General features: G+C 50.8%; 6 protein-coding genes across 6 annotated transcripts; 3 read left to right on the top strand and 3 right to left on the bottom strand.

The window, feature by feature from the left end:
* Positions 1–116: 116 nt before the first annotated feature.
* J4E90_004896 (uncharacterized protein) lies at positions 117–1,166 on the top strand (the record flags this gene model as incomplete). The annotated part of the gene is made up of 1 exon (XM_051434457.1): positions 117–1,166. The coding sequence occupies one exon, from the start codon at positions 117–119 to the stop codon at positions 1,164–1,166; it is 1,050 nt and encodes a 349-aa protein (XP_051291713.1).
* A 131-nt stretch (positions 1,167–1,297) lies between these two features.
* J4E90_004895 (uncharacterized protein) lies at positions 1,298–3,721 on the bottom strand (the record flags this gene model as incomplete). The annotated part of the gene is made up of 3 exons (XM_051434456.1): positions 1,298–1,583; positions 2,106–3,206; positions 3,261–3,721. 3 exons carry the CDS (start codon positions 3,719–3,721, stop codon positions 1,298–1,300), a joined length of 1,848 nt encoding a protein of 615 aa, XP_051291712.1.
* Positions 3,722–4,466: 745 nt separating this feature from the next.
* On the bottom strand, positions 4,467–5,541 carry J4E90_004894 (uncharacterized protein; the record flags this gene model as incomplete). Its single annotated transcript, XM_051434455.1, has 3 exons — positions 4,467–4,787; positions 4,910–5,267; positions 5,318–5,541. The coding sequence occupies 3 exons, from the start codon at positions 5,539–5,541 to the stop codon at positions 4,467–4,469; spliced, it is 903 nt and encodes a 300-aa protein (XP_051291711.1).
* Positions 5,542–6,618: 1,077 nt separating this feature from the next.
* On the top strand, positions 6,619–8,637 carry J4E90_004893 (uncharacterized protein; the record flags this gene model as incomplete). Its single annotated transcript, XM_051434454.1, has 3 exons — positions 6,619–7,453; positions 7,501–8,106; positions 8,165–8,637. The coding sequence occupies 3 exons, from the start codon at positions 6,619–6,621 to the stop codon at positions 8,635–8,637; spliced, it is 1,914 nt and encodes a 637-aa protein (XP_051291710.1).
* A 70-nt stretch (positions 8,638–8,707) lies between these two features.
* Positions 8,708–9,694, bottom strand: J4E90_004892 (uncharacterized protein; the record flags this gene model as incomplete). The annotated part of the gene is made up of 1 exon (XM_051434453.1): positions 8,708–9,694. One exon carries the CDS (start codon positions 9,692–9,694, stop codon positions 8,708–8,710), a length of 987 nt encoding a protein of 328 aa, XP_051291709.1.
* A 524-nt stretch (positions 9,695–10,218) lies between these two features.
* On the top strand, positions 10,219–12,027 carry J4E90_004891 (uncharacterized protein; the record flags this gene model as incomplete). The annotated part of the gene is made up of 3 exons (XM_051434452.1): positions 10,219–10,255; positions 10,318–11,025; positions 11,090–12,027. 3 exons carry the CDS (start codon positions 10,219–10,221, stop codon positions 12,025–12,027), a joined length of 1,683 nt encoding a protein of 560 aa, XP_051291708.1.
* Positions 12,028–13,662: the final 1,635 nt, after the last annotated feature.

Raw genomic sequence — 13,662 nt, 5'->3', positions numbered from 1 at the left:
CAGTCAAGAACTGCAACACTTTCTGAATCACAATCAAGCTCTGCTTTCATGCTACACATGACCTCAGATTCTATCGAAAGACCGTAGTAATTCCGATACCCAGCAACATCGACAAAATGACCGATGTTCGCCCGCGGGCTGAAGTCGAGCTTCTCGTTACAAAAACATGCTATCTCTCAAACGATCCCGTCTTCTTCATAGTCCTCATCATCGCAGAGTACAACTTCAAAGAGGGAGTTATATACCTCCAAGATGGTCTCGCAGGCTCGAGGCTTTACCAGCCCATGAACTCCAGCCAATTTATCCAGTGTGTCGACAATGAGACGGGTGAGGAAGTTGAAGTCGTGCGCCAACGCACAGCGCCAGTTCTCTTTCGCGAAGACCAAAGCGAAGTCACTTTTACGACAGGGAGGCCCAGTAAGTCCTGCGAAATGCCGTTCATTACTACTGCTCTCCGACCAAATAGGAAGTACAGACTGTGCTTCAAACCGACAACCCCAATTTCGCATTGGCCAGTCAGCGCGGTGAATACTTCGACTTCTCTTTCAGGAAGCCTGGGCGATTTGCTATCTGCGTCTGAACTTCCTACACCAGCCGCACCGACTATACCCTGGCAGGCCGCCAACGGCAACGACACAGTCATCTTCGAGACCCGAAGTTCGCGACCAAAGACACCAAAAGTCACCGTTTCTCTATCAGCACCATCGACATACTCCCTCTCCTCTCCCACCAAGAGATTTGCTTTCACGCTCACGTTCTCGACGGACGCCGCATATCCCTTTACAGTCCACGCAGATCGCGCATGGGTCAAGTCTCTTCAATCCGACTTGGCAATCCTCGACGCAACGTCGCGCTGCAAGCTCGAACCTTATTTAGAGATCTGCCGCGATCATTATGAGATCGAAAGAGACGAGTTCATACGATTCGAAAAGACGTACATCGAACACCGAGAGTTAGATTTCGGAGGCAGAAAAATGGACAGATTGAAGCTTGAGGTTGGCAAAGAGTACATACTCTGCCATCTCGGCGGATCGTGGTGGTGGACGGAGGATACGGTCGAGGAGATTATGGGCTACCTTGCTTCTTGGAGTAGTGCAGGGTTGGAGGTGGGTACGAAAATCGAGTTTGAGGGCGCAGGGGAAGTGAAGTTTACGGTGGTGGAGTAATGATCCTCTGAGGGTATACGAGCAGTCGGTTGATGTGCATCTTGAGTGTCACAGCTAAGATAGTTTTGGAATGATACGACTATGTGAAGCCGTTGCGCAGTCTTGGAACAAGACTGAGGGGCATGTAGCCGTCAATACACTGGTACTGTCCATTCCTCGAGCAGCACATCGACGATGTCTCTGTCCACTGGACTTGAGGCCGTTTCGGTCTCCCTCATCTCCTCGTTGTCCTCTAGCTTCAACACTAGGTCAGCAGCATCCTTGGTACAGGGCTCATCCTCATCTTTCACCAAACGCCGTATTTTCCTTGACGAACGCTGGCCATCGTCCTGCTCCGTTCTATCATCCGGCAACCGTGATGGGTATGGGTCTATCATGGACGCGTTCGAAGGCGTGCGGGCTTTGTGAGACAGGTTGCTAAGCACAGAGAGGTCGGGTCGCGCAGGAAGCCCCTCATATCCACTCGAAGAGGATAACCTGAGATTGTACGGTTCCCATACTTTCCCAGAGCCTGCACTTGGCCAACCTGAGATGCGTGTAGATGCGTGCGCATCTTGTCTCGCACTGCTTTCAGGCTGAGAAGTGATATTTTCTATCATCGAATTATCCGTCATCGATTGGCTGGTGCCATCTTGTTCTCGCTCCAAAAGTGGTTTCCTTTTCCTTTTTCGACAATCCAAGAACATCAACTGATATTGATAGTCTCGCAGGGCAGTGGTAGGGCTCGGCGGTTGTGGTAAGAGTGTCGAATCTGCGGTCAGCGTGGGAGACTCGGTATGCAGCGAGCTTTCGACACCGCTTTGTGATGACCGAGATATCTCAGGAATCACAGGTCTGCTGTAAGTAGACATAGAAGGACTAGAAGTAGAGACTGGTGGTAGCATGGGCCTGTTGAGCATGGGCATAGCAGAACCAGGCAGGCTTTGAATCATTCCTGACATTGGCTGCATTGCAGCTTGCGAATGAGCTTGTTGGTGCTGCCAATGAGCTTGTTGGCGCTGCGCGTGAGCTTGTTGGTGCTGCGCTTGAGCCTGTTGGTGCTGCGCTTGAGCCTGTTGTTGAGCCATGGATTGCGCCTGCCTCTGATGAGCCATGGACTGCGCCTGCATCTGACTCTGCGCCCACGTCTGCGATAATGCTTCAGGAGTCTGCTGAGCCAGTGCTGACTGTCCTTGACCAAAATTAGGTCGTTGTTGCTGACCAGACAGATGCAACGGAAAGTCTGAGGCTGCAGTTCCACTCGGCACTGGAGGATAATGGGGCGTTTGCGCATCAGATGATGGAATCGTTTCCACAGATTCACGGGACATAAGAGGCGGGTGCTGTGAGCTCTGCGTCGACGGTATGGCATCAAGATTGGTTGTTTGCTGAGGCACTGAACGATGCCCTTGGCTGAAATAGAAACCATCCAATGGAAACTGCGTGCTCTCATCCGAAACGTGAAGAAAGCTATCGAAGTCAAAGTTCTCCAAACTACCCGAGTTATCGTTCATATCGAAATCGATGAATGGAGCAACCTTTCCAAAGTCGGCAGCTGACGGAAGCTTGATACCTGATTCAAATTTGCGACAAAAGCGTTGATACATCTTGTGCACGTGTCGCTTCTGATGTTTCTTTTTGTCAACATCGAAGCTCTTCTGTAGCATTGTGATGCGCTTCAGAAGTTTCTTCACATGGTCCGCTGCTCTTGCCAGTTCTTCGGTCGAGATCTGCTCCTCATTTTCATCGCCTGACATCGTAGCGTCGCTATCAGAAGTGTCTGAATCATCTGCGGTTGAAAGGTCGATGGTAATGGTGTCTTTCTGAGGCTTTGAAGGCTTCTCTAGCGGAGGGAGCTTCATAACGGGAGCGCTAGTCATAAGCTCCAAAGTTGGAACACGAGAGGCGACGCTTGATCCTCGAAGGGTTTCTTGGTCATTGATTGCGATATGACAGAATCTGTTTTCGAGAGCTTGCAGGCTTTTGAGTGAGTCCTGCTGTCGCTGGTGCAGTTCGCGGATCTTCTTACGCTCTTCATCCAAGACACCTTTTTCCATTCTTCTGTGGCTATTGTCAGCTGCATCTTATTCATGGTAGTGTATCAACTCGGCTCACCCTCGCGCCTGACTTTGGGCTAATTGCAAGACATGCAACAAAAGCACAAGGCTGTTCTTCAAACTCTCAAGTCTCCTTCGGTTCAATTCGACCCGCTGTTCCTTCATCGGCCAGGCCAGCTTACCCATCACGCTCAAGCTTTTCTTTCCATCTTTTGCAGTCTTTCTCCTCTTCTCTACTATCTCTGATACTTCGTCGAAGACGCTTTGGCACTTTTTGATGATGTTGTTAGCGTCCTGGATAGCCTTCTTCGACACGATGGATCCGGCCTCCTCGGACTCAAACACCCTGCCAACGCTTTCGAGCGCATTCGATGTGAGCTCTACATCGTCGGCAATGTCCTTGACGTCTTGGTCTGCCCGTGCGGCTGAGTTCGTGAAGTTGTACAACGCGACGCTGAGCTTGGCGCCAGCCCCCGCGATCTGGATGATGCTAGCTGCGAGGCCTACGACTTCGGCCATCATAGGGTACTTGCTATGTGCGCATTACTTGTCCGTTCGAAAGTGTCGCACGCTCCTATTGCTAAGACTGAGCGCGAAGATAAGGGTGGGCCGAGTGGTAAAGCAGGCTTCGCAGGAAGGCTGAGTGCCTGCATGACCCGCTGCGGCTGAGGCGCAGCCGCATGCTGTGAACACATTGCCATGGGGATTAGAGCAAATGAGAATGCCGTCGCACATGCGATACTGTACAGCGCTGTGAGCAATGCAGGCAAAGATATGCGACAATCGTTTCGCGTACAGACATGATAGGTGTCCTACGTAGTGCTTGGGTCCAGTGCAGGGCATGTGACCCTCAGGTGTGCCTGCCTGTTTCGATTCCTCAGTTCCGCGCCTCCGCATCGAATCACCATCTCACACCAGTCGACTGAAGAAAAAGACGAGCTCCTCTTCATTTCTACAAATTATACCTTGACAATGACACGTGCACCAAAGAATGAATGGGCAAGCAGCTCTCTTCGGTTTTATCGCGGCCGAGCTTCGCACTAATACACCGGCTGCAGGATGAACAAGCAGAAGAGTTGGGAGACCATACAGTGCAGGAACTTTGAAAGAGTATGGTCAGTCTGGCGCATCATGCAGAATGTGAATGGTATAAACATCATGTTCTGAAGCTAGGCTCTGGGTATATAGCGAAACAGCATGGCAATGCAAGAAAAAACGTAGGAATGGCGTGTGACTTCATCGAGCGCCCTCAGCTACCCTCCACCTACTTGACATGTACAAGTTCGGGTGTCTGCTGGTAGTAATCCTGTTGTCCATTGCCATAGCCGTACGTGACCTGCTGCTGCGTAACGGGCGCATACGTTTGTTCGGTCTTCTCGATCGTCTGGTTCCAGGAGACGTGTTTGGCGATGCCCAGCAGCGTTATAAAAGCCAAACATTTGATTAAGCCCATGATGTAAGACAAGGCCAGCGATGCGCCAAGAGAAGGTGTTACGGGCCAGTAGATACTGGATGAGTAGACTACCCCCAATGATGCGTTCACGAATAGGGTAACATAGAGGGCGGTAACCCAGCCGAAGAGGTCCTGGGGCTGTTAGCAAACGTACCAGTAGATAGTAGCTGCCATGGACTTACACCTCCGGGTAAGCGTCTTGATCTCAATGCCGAAACGTTTGACAGAGACATAGCCGCCGAAATAATAACAACGATCATCCATACGATGTCGTAGGCAAGATCGAGACCATTTGAAACTAGTAACGCAAAGTCCCAGTTGGATTCCAAGGAGTTGTCCGCCAATGCGACGTAGGCAAACATGCTAACGTCTGCTAGGATGACAGCAAACGCAACGCCAATGGTAATCAGAAGTACGGTTTTGGAACCAGATGACATGTTCCCAAATTGCTTGTGCAGCATGGAGTTCAGGACGTAGACGAACACGAACAGCAGCGCAGCATTGGCCAAACTGCTCATGATGGCGGAGGCAACGTTGATATTCCAATAATCAAAGTAGTTGATATTGTCGCACTCTGACATGACTTGGCTTACGAGACTCAAAATTCGCGCGCTGGAGCATGTTAGCACTTCTAAAGCCGGTGAAAGATACTTTGTCCTTACATGACTTGGAGGAATAGGGCTACAACGAAAGGTACACCAATCAACTTCTTTCCGGCACCGCTCTTCTTGCGAACAAAGAACGTCGATATGAAAATACCCGTGTACAGAACCAGGAACAGCACCACAAATGCGAGCGCGGCTTGGGCGTACGGCGTATTGAAGGCGTCCGGGCATGAGGCATTGCTGTATCCGGTGCCACCGCCGCCGCTGCGTCTGGGTGCCATGGCAAAAGAGTGTTGGTGCTGATCAAGTCCCTAAGTTGGATTTCCGAAGTCAATGGGAGGTGAGTTGGCGTTCGACTAACGATAAGACGCGAAACACGGTTCGCGGCGACCTCAAGAGTATTTCAGCAATAACAACTGCATGCTGCATTAGTGCTCCGCCTTCTCACAGCCTGCGGCCTTCCCGTTTTTCCCGTTTTTCGGATTAAGTCAGGGGCAACTGAAGCGTCGCTAAGCCTCTCAAAGCGTTTGTCGGGCGCCTTACTGTGCCAGAAGGATCGAAGCGAGAGTGCGCGAGATCCTGTGGACGCCCTGGAGCCGGGGTGTCAAAGCCTCAGCGCGTAGACATATTATCTGGCAAACCCCGAGCGCAGTGCATTTGAAAAGAAAAGTATACTGGCTTGTGTTTCTCGTAGGAAGTCATGTCCGCAGTATGTTGAAATGAGACGGGGAGGCTGGTTGCGGGTTACGTCGGGATCAACGCTGTTGCCGACTCTAAACAAAAAAAGACAGGGCTGTGCCTCAAATAGCAGTGGTCTGCGGGTAGTCCGGCTCTGCAAGCGGCTCAAGAGAGTGTCGCGTCGTAAAGTGGAACGATGCGAAGGCACGGCATGACAGGAAGGCCGCCCAAAGGTGCCCAGGTGATCGCCCGGGCAATTTAGCCTTGCGAGTGGCTGGAGCTTCACGTGACGTGGCTAGTGCAGCCACGGATCAGTTTCCGCGATGCAGGGCGCGGCATTACATCATGTTCGTCGCCTCGACCAAAAGCCATTTCCCTGCGCGTCTCATTCACGCGCATCTGTTCTTTCGGAGGATAGGCGGTCAGCTGCTCTGATTTATCTTATCATAGCTCGGCCGTCGTCTTACATCTCGCCGTGAGCTCGTAACATCCACCTGTTCCGATGATTCCGTTACAAGGGACCCACGCCACAAGTCTCTCTACCAGCCACGGACATCCGCTATATATCCTCAGACTGCCGCGTATCCATCTTCAGACCGCAAACTATTGAAGACGACACAGACAGGAAGCTGCAGAGTCAAAAATCCTAATTTACACCGCTGGTGCCCAAGAAGTCAGCAATGGCACACGTATTGCAGGGACTGTCGACGCGACCCGCGCTCGGTAGTCACGACACGTGGACAGCCAACGCAGCATCGGAAACACTGGATGTGGACGGCGCAACAACATTGAGTCCCCAAAACGATGAGCAAGCAGCAGACTCGCGAAGTCGAAGCACGACAGCGATACCGTCCGATGACAGTGGTTCAGAAACGCAGGTGGTCGAGAAACCCGGAGGCCGTAGGAAGAGCATCCAGGTCGTTTTAGAGCAATCGGGAAAGAAGGGCGAATACACCTTCACTGCTAAAGATCCCGTCTTCCAAGAGGTTCTTCAGTCAGGTCTGCGGCGAGAGGCTGAGAAACTCAATGGAAAGGCGAAGGGGAAACCCCGCGATCTTGTCTTCACACAACAGTTCACCACATTCGACCGCCAGAACGCGTCCGCTGCGCACTCCCCGTTTCATGGATTCTTCACACTCTTCTGGATTGCGATGGCTTTGCTACTCGCGCGAATAGCTGCAGGTAACTACAGGACGAAAGGCTCCGTATTTGGGGATGCAGAGATTCTGCACTTGATGATCGACAAAGACTTGTTCGTCATGTTGACGACTGATGTCGCAATGTGTGTAGCCACCAGCTTTGGCTTCTTCCTGCACAAGGCCATTGTCAACGAATATCTGACTTGGAACGGCTCAGGCTGGCTCATACAGTCTTTGTGGCAGACTTTCTTCACTTGCACCATCATCTGGGTTACTTTCTGGCGAGACTGGCCTTGGACTCATACAGTCTTCATCGTTCTCCACGTCTTCGTGTTGCTGATGAAGCAGCACGCTTACTCCTTCTACAACGGCTATTGTATGTGATCCGCACTGAAATAAGAGACCTGAGCTGATTATCAATAGTATCGCGAGTATATCGACGACGCAATCTGCTCCGTGAGAAACTACGTCAACTCGATGATATCAAAGCGCATGAAGGCCCGACCCAAACAGATCCTCCGAATGAAGCGCTAACTGCTTCCGGTCTTGAGAAATCTGACCAAGGCCAGTTGACGCGTCGGGGAAGCATTGGGCCAAAGTACTCCACCAATTTATCAAAGGAAGAGTCTGAGATTGCATCTATCGGCAAAGCTATTGAAACCGGCAACCCGCTGGATTCGGAACAGATTGAAGCCTTTCGACGCGTGCTCACCACCGAGATTACGATTCTTGATGAAGAGCTTCGTGGAAAGTGCACTACCACCGATAACGTCTACCCGAACAACTTAACGTTCTACAACTTTGTAGAGTGGGCGTGCCTTCCCACACTCGTCTACGATCTAGAGTACCCCAGGCAGGAACGCATCAACTGGTGGTATGTAGCGGAAAAGTCAGCGGCCACCCTGGGAGTCATCTGGATTATGATCATCATCTCGCAAGCATACATCTACCCAGTAGTCGTAGAGACTATGCGACACAAAGAGGCTGGCATGTCGCTCGATGAGCGATGGAAAGAGTTTCCATGGGTCGGTAAGTGCTACATCGCTATGAGACCGTCGAACACACCGCTAACAATTTTCCTTTATAGTATCCGATATGCTCTTCCCCCTTCTCCTCGAACAGCTGCTCAGCTGGTACGTCATATGGGAGTGTCTCCTTAACGTATTGGCAGAAGTCACGCGTTTTGCCGACCGCGGTTTCTACGGCGCGTGGTGGAACTCCGTATCCTTCGATCAATACGCTCGCGACTGGAACCGACCGGTCCACAACTTCCTGCTTCGGCATGTCTACCACTCGTCGATATCGTTTTTCCATCTATCTAAGATGCAGGCAACGTTCTTCACTTTCTTGCTCAGCGCTATTGTACATGAGGTTCTCATGTTCTGTTTGTTCAAGAAGGTCAGGGGGTATCTGTTCACTTTCCAGTTGACGCAGCTGCCGCTGGCAGCGTTCAGCAAGACGAAGTTCATGAAGGGGAGAGATACGTTGGGGAACATTGTGTTTTGGTTTGGTCTCTTCATTGGACCTAGTGTCATCACCAGCTTGTACCTTATCGTTTAGATGTACTAATACGTCGTCGACTCTCAGCTCTCTTCCAAACAATACATTGGTTGCTTAGTCTTGGTTGCATTCAATCCTCTGAGGCTTGTGCGCCTTTGTTTCTCTCTTCCTTTAACACTTCCAACACTCTTCGCGTCAACCTATCGCGCTCACCGACATCCACAGTACCGTACGCATCCTGCGATTGCTTGAAAATGTTCTTTTCCCATCCGTCTCCAACATTTGGCTTCCCCGCATCCTGCCAACAATCTTGCACCGTACCCCCAATATTCTTAAAGAAGCCTTCTAACCCCGCCGGTCCACCGCCAGCATGATAGCTCTTAAACGGCCCAGCGACTGCCCATCGCGGTCCCATACTACTCTCTACGATACTATCCAACTCCTCCACCGAAACAACGCCCTCGTCCACGAGATGAACAGCCTCGCGCAACAGCGCAAATGCCAGCCTGTTCGCCACAAAGCCAGTCGTCTCTTTCTTAATATTTATCGGTACTCTCCCACGACCCTTCCAAAACTCCTGCGTCCGTTTGATGACTTCCTCCGAGGTATCCGGCGACGGCACTAGTTCTAGCAATGGCATGATGTGCGGCGGGTTATACGGATGCACGACCAATAACCTCGACTTGTTCTGCATATCTTGCGCCTGCTGCGAGGCTGGGATACCAGATGTGCTACTCCAGAACAGCGAGTGTTCTGGTGCATGCTTCTCCACGTTCGCCCATAGTTTTTTCTTAAAGGCGAGGTTCTCCGGACCAGATTCTTGGATGATGTGGGCGTCTTCTACAGCTGCTTCGAGGGATTTGGCGATGCGAATGTTGGATATAGCGGCTGCTGCGGGTTCTTCTGCGAAGAATTTTGGTAGGTTTTCTTCGATGTATTGGTCGACATCTGGTCGGGTATCGTAGATGGTGAGTTGGGAAGGGCCGAGAAGGTGGGATAGGTGGAATGCGGCGAAAGATAGGCCAATAGTTCCGGTGCCGATGAGAGTGATTCTGAGGTCTTTGTTGCTTTCTACTTTCAAGATAGGGTCTTGTTGCGAATCTCCTGCGTCGGACATGTTGGTTGTGGAGATGACGGATTGGCTCGGCTAGTCGTGATGAGAGGTTTGAAAGTCGCGGTAGCTATCTGGGCATGGGCCTTGTTATATCTAGGTTCTGTGTACCAATGATTTTGAAGTTCCACTCAAACCTCGTAACAAGATGAACTGGTGTGTGGCAATGAAGCGGCTCTTACACACCCTGGCTCGGATGTTACCCGAACAAACGTCAGAGGGTATGTCGATCTTGAACGCTTTCGGATAGCTCGGTAGCTGCTCTTTCCCCGCCTTGCGCCTTATCCCCGCTCCACGATCGACTCGAGCGCTGCGAATCCGATGGAGATGAGCGCGCCGAGGAAGCATGGTGGCAGTCGCCTATTAGAAAGTATGGAGGCGGCCCATTTGATGGTCACTCGCTTCTTGACCCGTCACCTTCTGTACTGCGCTTTTCACTACGATTCTGCAGTGCGACTTTCCTCGCATCAGTTTATCCGGTTATAAGTCGCGTGTTGTTTTTGATTCATTGCTGAGCCAATTGCGTCAAGATGGTGATTTTCAAGTCAAGGCAGCCACCCATCGATCGTAAGTTGTCAAAAGTCGAATCTACCATGCCAATGCATTATCATTGATGCTGACCGCTATAGTACCAACTGAATTGACGGACTGGGACTGGCTCTTTGATTCCGCCTACTCGCCTATCAACAAATACCCACCGAACGAACTAGCTGGATTCCAAAACGCGATCACGAAGGAGCGTGTAAACTGGGCCGATGTGAAGAAGTACTCCACATACATTTCCACCGCGCTGGTGAAGAATTATGGCCTCAAAGAAGGCGAGACAGTGGCGCTGTTCAGCCAGAATACTGTTTGGTACCCGGTGGCCATGTTTGCTGGACTCCGCGTAGGAGCGAAGATCAGCGGTGCTAGTCCGGCATACAACGTTGAAGAGATGACATTCGCGCTGAAGACCGCGGACGCAAAGTTCTTAATGACTACGCCCGGCAGTATGGAGATCGCAGCTGCGAGCGCAAAAGCTGCAGGACTACCGCAGTCCAACGTATTCTTACTGGAGGGCGAGTTACCTGGATACACCACCGTTCAGGATCTAATTCGTATGGGCGAGTCGTATGGCGACACCGGGCAGACATCCGCGTTCAAGCTGCCTCCTGGCAAGAAGAACAAGGACGTTTGCGGTTTCCTGTCTTTCTCCTCTGGAACGACTGGATTGCCAAAGGCTGTGATGATCAGTCACCAGAATGTCATAGCGCAATGTCTTCAGGTACAGCAGATCACGCCTGAAACCCAGAAAAAGATCATGGCCGTACTTCCTCTGTTCCACATCACCGGTCTAGGTAAGTTCTGACTGTACGAAGTGCATGTGAGACATGTACTGACTTTGTGCCTCTACCTCTACAGTCCATCAGATGCATCTGCCAGTCCTGCTCAATGCCGAGGTTGTCATGCTTCCGCAGTTTACCATGGAAAAGATGTTGGATGTCATCGTTGAATATAAGCTTAGTGAGCTTCTACTGGTGCCACCGATTCTCATCCGACTCGTGCGCGACCCATTGGTCGACAAGTACGATCTCAGCCATGTCACACGATTCTCCTCTGGCGCCGCCCCGCTTTCGGAAGAGATTATACAGCAGCTTCAAAAGAAGTTTCCCAACACCGGTTTCAAGCAAGGATATGGGATGACGGAGTCGTGTTCGTGCATTACTGCGCACCCGCCTTCCAAGTTCTCATACAAGTACGCTCACTCTGGTGGTGCAATCGTAGCTTCGACCGAAGTCAAGATCATCAAAGACGACGGTACGGAAGGCGATGTTGGAGAAGACGGTGAAGTTCTCGCTCGTGGGCCACAAGTCGTCATGGGCTACCTCAACAATGAGAAAGCTACTCGCGACACTTTCGATGCCGATGGCTTCCTTCATACCGGCGACCGCGGTGCTATCGACGAAGAGGGCATGATCCACATCTCCGATCGTATCAAGGAATTGATCAAAGTGAAGGGCATTGGTGTTGCGCCGGCTGAACTCGAAGACTTACTTCTAGGCCATCCGAAGGTCGAGGATGTCGCAGTGATGAGCGTGAAGGACGATTACTCTGGTGAGCTGCCGAAGGCGTACGTTGTGTTGAAGCCAGGAACGGAAGAAAGTACTGCAGCAGGGAAAAACATCATCGAGTATGTTAAGGAGAAGAAGGTCAGGTACAAATGGGTTAAGGAAGTGGAGTTCATCAATGAGATTCCGAAGAGTCCTTCTGGCAAGATTCTGAGGAGAGTGCTGAGGGATAAAGAGAAGAGTGGGAAGTTTGGGCTTGTTGTTAAGGACGAGGCGCGTGCGAGGCTGTAAAGACAAGACCTGACCTGAAGCAATGAATTCTTACGTGGATTGAACAGGTGTCGTATAGGACCCAAAAACGTGTTTGCTATCGTAAGAACGAAACATAACCTGCAACATTCGCGATGGGGAAGCAATATTGCCACAATGCCATGTCGCCGTGCCAAAACGCCTCAGCCTTGCTCAGCCTTCTGCGGGGTAACATTGAGCATCCCCTCCCCGTATCTACACACTGCAGCAACATTTCCCTCTGAACGCCATATCAGGCTCTGTAGCTTTTGTTTCAACCACGAAAGAATTCAGAAATATGGAATCCATCGCCGCTCTCGGATTAGAATCCAATTTGTTACAAGTGCTCCAGTTTGCGATTAGAATACTTGTTAAGAAATTAGCGAGCTTGTTCTCTTTCACATCCCTGTACGGGTCAGCCGGTATCATCGTCTATACCTTTGGAAGCCAGGATGTTTGGCAAATGCAGATGCAGGTCCTGGGCAGTTTTGATGAAGCAGAGGCTATGAATTTCAAGAAGTCCATCCAGGAAGAGAGCAGCATCATAGCTGTAGCTGTGAGCATAGAATAATCTTTATCGAAACCAACAATCTAACAATAGAACAGGCCACTATCCTTGCTCAGATTGCTATCACTGCATTATCCTTGGACAATTTGAGCCGAATGCACTGGGCTGCTCGCGCCTGCTTTATACTGAGCTTAGTATCTTCGATCATAGCTGTTTACTATGCGACCAAGCAATATCGTATGCTAGGGCGCTGTTTACACGCTAAGCAAGTGAAGACCTGGATCAGAGATAAGGCCTCGTCTACTGTTGTAGATGGGTTTCCTTCTGTAGCCTCTGTCATCACGGTCTCAGCGCCGAACATGCTCCTATCGTTTTCACTCAACTCTTTTCTTGTAGGACTAGGTGTTTATCTTGGCTTGACATGGACCCGAAGCTTGGATGAAGAAGCTGGAAGCAACGCGAGTCGCGCTGCGTTCATCACTTACTTAGTCGGATTATTTGTATGCTACGGGATCTACGCGTTATCAAGCACCGTTGTGGCGGACCAGACATATGCGGGCGATAAAGAACTATTCCGGAAAGTGAACGGCCTGTCCGCAGGTGCCAGAAAAGACCCAAACGACAATGAAACAGGAGGAATTAGCGGCGTTCCCACCCAAGCTTCTGCGAATGGAAGTGGCAATGGCAACATCGAATTGCAAACTCCTCAAGTTTCCTCAGAGAGAGAGCCACTTCGCTATACTTCCTCCAACAATGATTCAACCCGTCGCGAGCTATTGGAGGTGATCCAAGAAGCCGCAAAGTTGCGTGCAGCGACAGCCAAACTCGACGAACACATGGCTCGACTTCTAGGGAAGCTTAGGGAAGATGAAGTGGTCTAGGTTTGATGTTTGTGCTTGACCAAGGATGGTGCTGTTGGCTTGAGTGTCATTTTGAGAGACTTTGGGAGAGTTTGCGTTACAACTGGGTAGGAAAGAGCGACCGTGTTCACGCCGCTTCGCAGAGCTGGTCTCACCGACGTTGGTCAACTGGGCCGTGTTTGCTTCGACTTGTGTCGAACTAGATGTGGCATCATCTCGAACGTAGGCTAGATTGCAAGGAGGGCGAATATGTGGATGACAAATGACGTG

The sequence above is a fragment of the Alternaria incomplexa genome (assembly GCF_024043165.1).
Source record: "Alternaria incomplexa strain BMP 0042 chromosome Unknown scaffold_6, whole genome shotgun sequence".
NCBI lineage: Eukaryota > Fungi > Ascomycota > Dothideomycetes > Pleosporales > Pleosporaceae > Alternaria > Alternaria incomplexa.
This window is presented reverse-complemented; position numbering and strand designations above follow the sequence as displayed.